Genomic DNA, 11,021 nt, shown 5'->3' on the forward strand with positions numbered 1-11,021 from the left:
CAGGATTGGTGGAAGACTCATTAACAACCTGTAATATGCAGATGACAAAACCTTGCTTGCTGAAAGTGAAGAGGACTTGAAGCACTTACTTATGAAGACCAAAGACCACATCCTTCAGTATGGATTATACCTCAACATAAAAAAAACAAAAATCCTCACAACTGGACCAATAAGCAACATCATGTTAAATGGAGAAAATATTGAAGTTGTCAGGAATTTTATTTTACTTGGATCCACAATCAACGGTCACGGAAGCAGCAGTCAAGAAATCAAATGACGTCTTGCATTGGGCAAATCTGCTGCTAAAGAACTTTTTAAAGTGTTAAAAAGCAAATATGTCACTTTGAGGACTAAGGTATGCCTGATCCAAGCCTTAATATTTTCAATCACCACACATGCATGAGAAGGCTGGACAGTGAATAAAGAAGACTGAAGAACTGATGCCTTTGAATTATGGTATTGGTGAAGAATATTGAATATACTATGGACTGCCAGAAGAACAAACAAGTCTGTCTTGGAAGAACAGCCGGAATGCTTCTTGGAAGCAAGAATGGTGAAACTTCATCTCATGTACTTTGGACATGTTACCAGAAGGGACAAATCCCTGTAAAAGGACATCATGCTTGGTAAGGTAGAGGGTCAATGAAAAAGTGGAAGACCCTCAATGACATGGATTGACACGGTGGCTGCAACAATGGGCTCAAACAGCAAAGATTGTGAGGATGATGCAGGACCGGGCAGTGTTTTGTTCTGTTGTACATAGGGTTGCTATGAGTCGGAACTGGCTTGATGGCACCTAACATCAACAACATATGAAAAGGGATAATTTTGGGACTACACAAAAGTAACACTTACAAATCAACAAGAAAAAGATGAATAACTCTGTAGAAAAATGTACAATGGACGTGAACAGACTATTCAGAGAAAAAGACATACAAACAGCCAATACATGTGGGAAAATGTTCAAGCTCATTCACTATTAAAGAATGAAAATTAAAACAAAATAAAAACAAAAAGATTCATAATAACCAATAAACAGTATTGGTGAGAGTGTGAGGTAACTGCTAACTGGCATGATCATACACAGTTGCTGTAAACTAGTATAACCTTAACCTTTGTGGAAGAATAACTGATAGTATCTTTAAAATTAGAAATGCATTCACTCTTTGATTTGATCCTAAATATTATCCAAAAAATATGCAATTCATAAATGCACAAAGTTCTATACAGTAGGTTAAGAATTGTTTGTAATCACCCCCCTCCAAAAAAAAAGTTCATTATGAAAAAGTGGTTAAATGATAGACCCATGAATGAAGTAAGTCCACATATATTGATATAAAATGTTGTTTGTTGATTGATGTAAATTAAAAGGGAAAATTGAAAATGGTATAGATACATAGGATGCTTCTTTTTACATAAAAAAAGATATAAATAAGCTTACATATCACCCAGGTAGAGCTCAAAACTTCTAAAGACTGAGAGGCAGCAAAGCATAGTGGTTAAACACACAGACTGTGGAGCAACTCCTGGGGTTTGACTGTCAGCTCTGGAGCTTACTAGCTATGTGAACTTGGGTGAATTATTTAACCTCTATGTGCCTCAGTTTTCTTATCTGTAATGTGGGGATAATGATAATAACCACTCTATGATTGATATGATGATTAAGGCATTTATAACAGTATCTGGCATAAAGTAAACCAAAAACCAAACCCGTTGCCATTGAGTTGATTCCAAACCCATAACAACCCTATTGGGCAGAGCAGAACTGTCCCAGAGGGTTTCCAAGGAGCAGCTGGTGGATTTGAACTGCCAATCATTTGGTTAGCAGCTACAGCTCTTAACCACTGCACCACTGGGGCTCCTGTAAGCACTACATTTAATATTTGTTAAATAAATAAAATAACAACTTCTAATGGAGGAATCACCTAATGATGTAACTGGGTGATCCGATCATATAACACACTGATAGGGATCTATGCCAATTCTCCCTGGGACCTCCCATGCCAAACCTATCCACTTTTGTGTCTCTTTGGAGGATCTAATAGGGAAACAAGGCTGCTGCAAAAGAACAATACTGGACCTTTTTGGATATGGAGTAACAACGGGGTGTTTAATAGCTCTCAAGCTCAATGTCAGTATCTCAGCACAGCACATCTTTGCAGGCATATGCTTATTGTTAATTGGAGTCTTTGAAGTGCTGATCCCAGTCAGTTTTTAGGTAAAATGTGGCTGGTCTATTAGCCAGTGAAGTTAAGCCAAGGACTGCTATGGGAACTGAAGGCTGACACTGGCTGAATTTCAATGTTTTCAAGATGCTATCAAGCAGAATTTTTTTAGCTGAAGAGGCGTGAGAAAACACACCTTGCCATCAAAGCTTGTTGAACATGAACAAGAATGGGTGTTTTTTGTTTAGCATTTCCCTTAAGGATTATGTCAAACTAGATCAGGATTACCAAAAGTAACCCTAGAAGTAGAGGGGTTGATCAAATGATAGGGCCCTTGCTGATGGCTAATGGGACTGTAAGGCTATTTAATGGTCTCTGTCTGATGGCCATTGACGACCTTTCACTCCAACGGTTGATACTGAAAACTTTCACCATGTGTAGTCAGATTCTCTGGGTGGGCATCCCAACTGGCAAACTTGGTAAGGAAGATTGGTTATTGAATAGCACTGTCTAAGGCATTCTTGGTGGTTCCATTATTCCTGAGTGTTCTGAATATGCGTAATTCTGTAGAAGGAAGGAGACATTTTTTTTTTCTTTCCCATTGTCTATCATGAGTTGTAGATGGGTGCCTGGTGAGGGATATGGTATTCTATAGGGCTGCTATGAGCAGTGGAATGTTTGGTGTAGAAAGAAAATCTGTGTTAATGGTCAAGCCAGTAAAGCTTCATGTGACAAAGCCTAGGCACTGAGAGAGGCTTACATTACCTTTGGTTAGAAGATGTATTTGGTTAGAGATGGAAATAAGTAATTCTATAGAGATCCACATTTTTAGTATGGAAAGACTGGGAGAACTCGGCTCTCAAGCCCCTGTATTACCTGGGTGGCTCAAGAGTGCTCTAACTGAAAGGTTGGTGGTTTGAATCCAGTCAGTGGCACTGTGGAAGAATGATCTGGCAATTTACTTCTGTAAGATTTTAGCCATTTATAACCCTATGGAGCAACAGTTCTACTCCGAAAGACATGGGGTTGCCGTGAGTTTTTCTGTTTTTTTTGTTACCTACATAGAGACATGTTAGGGGCTGCCAAGCTGTGTGAAGATCCATAATGCCAGAGACAAAGTGTCTGGAAGCAAAGGTTCTCTTCTGGTGTGGGAGTAACAGCCTGAGTTAATTGCTAATGAAAATACGACTTGGCACTAACATCTTAATCGAGAGCTGCTCTGTTCAATATGGTAGTCACTGTCCACCTGTGGCCATTTAAATTGAATTAAAATTCAATAAAATTAAAACTTCAGTTCCTCAGTCACCCAAGTCACATTTCAAGTGCTCAACAGACACATGTGAATAGTAGCTACTGTACTGGACAGTGCAGATTCATGGAACATTTCTATCATTGCTGAAAGTTCTATTGGATCTGGAAGATAAACAATAGGTCCCTAAAGAAACACCATTTCGATAACTTTGTCGACCATACTAGGGAGGCCCTGTCTAGTTTTTGTTTTGAACCATTAGAGATTTGAAATAGAAAGGGAAGGAGTAGGACCTTAAATTTTGGTGTGCATTGAGAAGGTTGATTTTCCCAGGAAAACTCACCTACTTTTAGGAATCACTATGGATAATGGTTATAGGCAAGGAGGTAGGAACAGAGGATGTGGTCTCTTGAGGTTAGGGCTTTCCCTGAGTGAGAAAAGATACGTGACCCAGTAGGGCAGAAGGAAGTGGTTAAAGCCATTTTTTTATATTTGCACAATAATTGAGTGTGGCTGCCCTATCTTAAACTTTCTGGAACTTCCCTTGGCTTTTGACCTCCTTATCTTGCTTCATCTGATTATATTGGTCAAAATGGGTTAGGCATCTTAAGAAGGTCTATGAGTCTCAGCTTTCCTTTCTGGTTTAAGAGAGTCTCAATGCCTTCCTCAAAAGGAAAGTAGTTCATTATTAGTCTTGCTGCATGTGCCTTTAGAGCTGGATGAATCAAGGAAAGGGAAAACAAATGAAAGGCAATCATACTTCTCACACTAGTTTAGGGTGTCCCTGGTGGCTTGGAGCATAAAGACGTGTCTAAATAATTTTCAACAGAGGCTGATGAAACATTTGGTTAACTCCTCCCACCCCAATTCTTTGATATGAACTTATGACGTGAGGAATTGAGAAACAATAATGACTGTTTGGGGATCTTCATCTTTAGGAGCTTGGTGGCAGGCTGGTAGTGGAGTTGTAGTGTAACCAACAAGATGATAAAGAAACTTTATCAGCAGGTGAGATCCCCTTGTGAAAATCAGAAAGTGGGTCAAGAGAGATGGTAAAAGGAGGAAGTCACTATTCACAGAAAGGCTAGAAGGATTAAGAATAGAGAAGAGGGTGGTAGACAGAGCCAAGAGTGGTCTCTAGTAACTGTAATAGGTATAGTTTCTATGAACTGGTAAAAGAATAAGAGGCTGGCTACAGGGAATGAAGTGGGAGTTCCAAGGCAGCAATGAAAACATAAGCATTGCACTTTGCTTATCGTTGGATATTTCATCATCCTTTCACCTAACAAATACCTGCTGAATTAATCCTCAAGAAAGAAAATCACACTGAATGCATAAATTCCTTTATTGAAAATACTGGGATAGCACTGCATTACATATATTCAATATCCATAAATGAAGGATCACGCATTTCTGATTGAACAATACTGTTTATAATAGAGAACACAGCATCTGGATATGCTCTCACAAGTATAGTATCATGGACTAAACTAGATAAGAGTGAACTATATGCAAAATGATCATTTTGTTTGCTAATAGCACATGGCTGCAAATGGCATAAATGGTAACCGTAATCATTATGAGACATTCCTGGTATCTCACACTAAAACATTACTTAAGAAGCAGATTAAGGTTAAACTGCCAGTATCTTGCTAATTGAGAGTTCTCAATAGGAGATCATGGGTGAAAAGCACACCCAGGCTACATACAGATTTGAAATTTTATAGCATTCACTTAAAATCACATGGACTGTGAACAGAGTCCAGTACTTGCTGATCTGACAGGAGACTACCTGGTAATTTGTTTGTTCCCTTTTATGAACAGTCTAAAATGAGAGAATAACCTAAAAGAAATATTCTGCCGGCTTAAGTCTAATATTCTAAGAACTTAACACTCACAGGTGTGTAAATACTACTTATTAATTTTTCCCCTCAAAGATCATTAGGGATACAATTTAGGACAGACCACTTCTCAGCTTTGGCTATTATTTGAAATTTTTTTCCATTAGCAGTCTTTGGCTTTCATCAAATTCTGGCAATCAATAATATTGGTTAAGTTTTTGACAAGGTTTTATTACTATTATTGTTATTATTTTTAATAAAGGAGTTGTTTAGTGATGTGAAAATGAGTTAATTAAAAAAAGGTTTCCCTTTTTATTCCAATTTTTGTATGAATGCATTTCTTTGCATTGCTTTCACTCATATAAAAGAGTCTAGAAATGAAGACTATTGGGCTCATTTAAAATTTTTCATTTGATTTAAAAACTGTAGAAATTAAAACATTCGATTCTTTTTGAATGAAGGCCTGCTTGCTAATGTGAAAACTTGGGGAAAATTATGCAAAACAACCATGGACATAAAGTTTTTGTTTAAGACGCATGATTTTAGAAGAAGCAAAACACTTTCTTCTCAGAAGCAGAGTCTAAGTTCACAAAGGTATCCATTTTTATAAACATCAACTTATGGCTGTGAAAAATGGCTCTTTCTTCTTTACACATGCATATAAATATGTTCATGGTAAGTAACTAAAAAGTACCTTTTTAACAGCCTACACTAGTCAAATCAATGAACACTGACGATGAGTTTCAAAAAATTCAGAATTATGCACTCAATATACATATGCTGTTTAAGACATATCACCCTGAACAATCAGGGCAAAAAAAAAAAAAAATTCAATATAAAATTATAGAAATCAAATGGATTTGTTGCCAAAACACAGTACAAAATCTATACATATATTTTAAGATTTGACACAATAAAAGAAAAAACAACTGCCAACACATTTCCGACAATGTATTAAAAATAATAAATAAAACAGTTTCAAAAAAATCATACATTCCCTTTAAGTGCTGTGCACTTTCATTTTTCTAAATAAGACATCCTCCAGGGCAAACAATAGTATGCTATACATTTTGGTAATGAAAATTACGCTGATAAATATCCAAGGCATGTATATATTTCCACAGTCTCTTCCCTTCCTCTGCCCGCCCCCACGACAGTTACCAAAAATAAAAATTGCATTCAACTCATACATTTTATAAACACTCTGATTCCTCACGGGATGGATGTGAAGCAAGTGGGGGTATAATCTGAACTTCAAATTTCTTTCTTCAGTGTCTGCCCTCCACATGTACCTTTCTGAATCTTTCTGCAATGTGATCGTTCTCTGAGATGACGGCAGAAAGAAAGCGTTATGATAGGATGAGGCAGCCTGGGCCAGAACTTCATCTTCCAGCCAGCATTAGTGAGGCTGACCGAACTCAGTCTTTTTCATGTTATATCTTAAGGCATTCTCAATCTCACTCAAATGTCCATACCTCTAGGTCCTGAACTATGAAATCTTCCTTTTTAGAAAGAATATCATTATTGAAAGTGCTGCAGGAGTTGCTTCGTCCATGGTATAAATCAGCATCTAGCCATAAACCAAATCTTCCCCTGGAAAGGTTAAAAAAAAAAAAGGTGAAAACATCTGAATCTTATGTGGCACACTTTCCATCCTCCCTTGCCCCTTCTTTCCTTTATTCTATAAACAGACAAAACTCTAAACTGTTTGTAAAACAAAGGATTTAAAAAAAAAAAAACACCAAAGCTGTTGCCGTTGAGTCGATTTCAACTCACAGTGACCCTAAAGGACAGAGTAGAACTGTTCCATAGGGTTTCCGAGGAACAGCTGGATGATTCGAACTGCCAACGTTTTGTGTAGCAACTGCGCTCTTAACCACTGTGCTACCAGGGCTCCAAAACAAAGGATATATTCCCTTTAGATGACCCATCTTTCCTAAAAGACAAATCGTAGTAGTCCCTCATTTCAACTTATAAATAAGTAATTTTATCTTTGACTCTTAGTGCCATGTGTTAGGCCACTGTCCTAATTAATCTAAATACCCGGACTAGTTAAAATCACTTGATACCTAGGTTTAGTTACCTGTGTCAAAACAGATCTACTCAGGTCAGGTGGTAAATTACAACAACAATAAAACCTTACCCTCCACCACCAAGCTCTAAAGAACTTATGTCTCCATTGATAAAGTATGAGTTTTCTCCACTCCACTTAAAGACCTTGAGGAGGAAACACAAAACAGAGAACAGCCATTTTAATCTGGAGAATTAGCAAAGAAGGAATACTAGAATAGTATCTTCGTGTGGAAGGGAATCACTCCATTGGCTGAGGAGGCTCCTGACTGCTTGACCTGTGCCACAGCAGGACCAGATCTCTGAAGGGATTATGAAGAAAGACCTTTCAGGCACTCAGGCTCCACACCTGCCCCCTCCCTGGGTCTCAGACTATGCAGAAGTGGAGTTCCCAAGGCCTGGGGACTCTAAGCGGTACGTGTGCTACCGTCAGGAAGTGCTGACCCAGATTAGAGTGTGGTTTCTGACTACATATTCCAAGATGAGGTTGTATGACAGCTGCTGGTCCAGTGCCCACCCTGAGCCCCCACCACTCCCGACATGGTGACATCGGGAGGTCGGATATTTCTCCACATCTAGTTACCTTGAAATTGGGGCTAAAAGTGTAGAGAAAAGTTTCGCCTGTGCCATAGTAGTGGTCACTGAACTTGAAAGGATGAGTTGCATATGCTCCAAAAATCTGTCAAAAGAAACAGAAATGTTACCTACTTTCAAACCCAAATCTCCCAAAGGCTTTCTGAAATATTTCTGACACAATCCTGTTCTGAGATCTCATTATACCTCTTTCAACAAGAATTATTGCTAAATTGGAGCTCTTTAGTAAAAAAGACCACCAACAGAGTAAACAAAATGTCCCCAGCTCTAATTGGAATCCAAGTAGCCAGGCTCCCTGGTACATGGAAAATCCATCAGAGGAAGCTTAGAGAACTTGCTTGTCAAAGGTCAATGATTTATTCCAGTTTAAAAGACTTTCAAAATTCACTATGGAGACAAATTTCCTTTAGTGAATAGAGGCAATGTATTGGGAACATTAAACAAGAAAATGTATCTCAAACACAGAAATGAGGGCTTGGGGGAACAAAGTCACGTCTCTTATATGTTTTATAAGATTGGGGCCAGACATTTCCCCGCAGAAACTTTCCCCCATTTTGCTTTGTAAAAATGAAAGTCTTATGCTTGTCAATAATTCTATCCTTAATATGACTGATCCAACATATTTTACTTTGAAATGGTCTTTAAGAAAAAAAAAATTCCTTAATATTATGAACTTTAAAATGGATTCATGTGTTTACATTAATATTTTTCTATTTTTTTCTTGTTAGGAGGTGGGGAGGATAGCTAAATTACCTGAGAAGCAGCATTTTCAGAATATGTATGTCTACTACTTCAGCTTCCTACCCTTCTGCTCAGATCCTGATCAATATTTGTGGGGTGGGGGGTGTGAGGGGGTAAGAATATATACTTTGAAAACATCCTTAGGTGATTCTGATGTACCCTCTTCCAAACCCCACATGAGAAATAATGCTTTAAATGGATGTTACTGGAAAAGTCTTAGACTTTTTCAAAATCGTTATAATTGGATTATAATCACTGTGGGCTCTCTTTCTCACCAATGACACTCAGTTTCCAATTACTTGAAATACTAATCTCAGGCAAAGTATAAGTATAATTTCTAACCAATGTTCATAATACTTCCTGCTACCAAACTTTTCCCCAGAGCTGCTAAGAACAAACAAAAACAAAAACATCAAAGATCTTTTTCCCTTCTTCTGGTCATCTTTCAGTAAAATAACTAAAATACAACTGAGACAGGCATCTTTCTTTAAACACCAGGTGCTAAAATATGACAAAGCCATATAGCCATCGGAGGAGTAAAGCGGGCCCATTTATGACCAATAAATAGGAAAAGTAATCCTTGCTCTCATCCTATGGCTGATTCTAAATAATCACATTCTTTCTTAAATAATAATTTCTTAGCAATCAGGGAACTTTGTTTAATAACTGGGGACTGGATTATACCAAGGAATTACTGTTAGGTCCATAGCATTGTGATTATTTAAGAAAATGGCCATTTTCTTTTTAGAGATGCATTCTAAAGTATGTAGGGGTGAAATGATATGATGACTGGGATTTATTACAATACTTCAGCAAAGAAAAAAACAGAAGGCAAAGAGAGGCAAGACAGATGAGGCAAATGTAGCAAAATCTTGCTAACTGGAATATGGGCAGTGCAGGTTCATTTTACTAATCTGTCTACTAGTGTGTAAATCTGAAGATCTTAATTAAAAAAAGGTTTTCTTTGACAGGAATAGGCCTCACCTGATTATCCATATCTTTGATGACCAATAGAACAGGACTATCTAGCAATGCACATTTCCGATATAGAGTTTTCAAGCTGGTGCCATGCTCTAACGTGCTATATGCAAGTCTCCACGGATACCCCTGCACCCTTGCTGGAAGGCGTCGGGCTAGCTGCAGATCCAAAGATGGAGATGTAAATATACATTTCACCCACAAATCACTCATGAACTTGCAGCATAAAGCAACTGCCTGTGGCTCAAACTCAGAATTATACACTTACTTACATGTTGTTCCCCTTTACTCTGGCAAATATTTGCCACTATAAACCACGAAACGGAAGAGAAAATCATTGCTCTGGCAGTGTTTACCTTGGCAGGGATGCTGCCCAGGGCATGCTTTCCCCCTCAGGGGTCTGACAGTGGGGTGTTATGCTACTATATATTTGAACACACAGTACCTAGCTTCACAAACAGGTATGAACGAGACACATGCTCTTCCTTTCACACTTCAACTGGACTTTCACCAAACAGTTCATATGTTTCTCCAACTGTTCTTTCTAAACCCTCAGAGGCTCAGAGCTGCTAATGAGAACTGCAGCTTCCCACAGAAGTGACAGCAAGAAAACAACGAGTGTTTTTATGCCAGTAATCAGATGTAAGGAGCCCTGGTGGTGCAATGGCTAGGCCCTCCGATGCTAACCGAAATACAAGTATATTTGCTATATTACCCACCCAGCGGCTCTGCAGAAGAAAGACCTGGCAATCTGCTCCTGTAAAGATTACAGCCTAGAAAACCCTATGGGGCAGTTCCACTCTGTCACATGGGGTGGCTATGAGTCGAAAATCGACTTGACCGCACCTTGTAACAATTGTTAGGTGTAGTCTGTTCTCATTGTCAGCTGTATCTTTCATCTACATTAAGATTTACCTTAAGCTTGGTTGTCACAAATATCAATATATGTGTATCTCTTCAAAAATATTAACAAAGGAAGTCAGAAAGAGCTGAATTCTTCAGAGTGCTTAAAATCAGTTCTGTTATCAGCATTAACCCCATCTCTGTAACTGCTTAGTCAAGTCTCTTGGCCTACTTGGGCCTTCATAGGCTTGTTTGTAAAATGAGGCGGTTGAACTTGATGATCCTTTAACCAGTTACTATAGAGTCAATTCAGACTCACGGCGACCCCATGTGTGTCAGAGGAGAACTATGCTCCATAGGGCTTCCAATGGCTGATTTTTAAGAAGTAGATCACCAGGCCTTTCTCCTGAGGTGACTCTGGATAGACTTGAACTTCATATATATATATATACATACATATATATATATATGTATATATATATATACACACACATATATATATGTATATATATATATACATATATATATGTATATATATAT

The 11,021-nt window shown here is 38.2% G+C and overlaps 1 protein-coding gene across 15 annotated transcripts in view; it reads right to left on the reverse strand.

Moving 5' to 3' along the window:
- Window positions 1-3,123: 3,123 nt before the first annotated feature.
- NCOA7 (nuclear receptor coactivator 7) overlaps window positions 3,124-11,021 on the reverse strand; it is a 203,078-nt gene continuing 195,180 nt past the window's right edge. For 7 of the 15 annotated variants that reach the window (XM_023737161.1, XM_023737158.1, XM_023737156.1 and 4 more), the window contains 4 exons: window positions 9,645-9,797; window positions 7,909-8,004; window positions 7,399-7,472; window positions 6,648-6,848 (listed from right to left, as the gene is read on the reverse strand). In XM_023737161.1, the coding sequence (XP_023592929.1) occupies window positions 6,713-6,848; window positions 7,399-7,472; window positions 7,909-8,004; window positions 9,645-9,797 (459 nt within the window). In that variant the 3' untranslated portion in view covers window positions 6,648-6,712. Of the gene's footprint in view, window positions 6,849-7,398; window positions 7,473-7,908; window positions 8,005-9,644; window positions 9,798-11,021 lie in introns of all 15 variants that reach the window. The other 8 variants (XM_023737167.1, XM_023737162.1, XM_023737165.1 and 5 more) reach the window with 5 other exon arrangements.

The sequence above is a fragment of the Trichechus manatus genome, unplaced genomic scaffold (assembly GCF_000243295.1).
Source record: "Trichechus manatus latirostris isolate Lorelei unplaced genomic scaffold, TriManLat1.0 scaffold00098, whole genome shotgun sequence".
In the NCBI taxonomy this organism is placed as follows: Eukaryota; Metazoa; Chordata; class Mammalia; order Sirenia; family Trichechidae; genus Trichechus; species Trichechus manatus.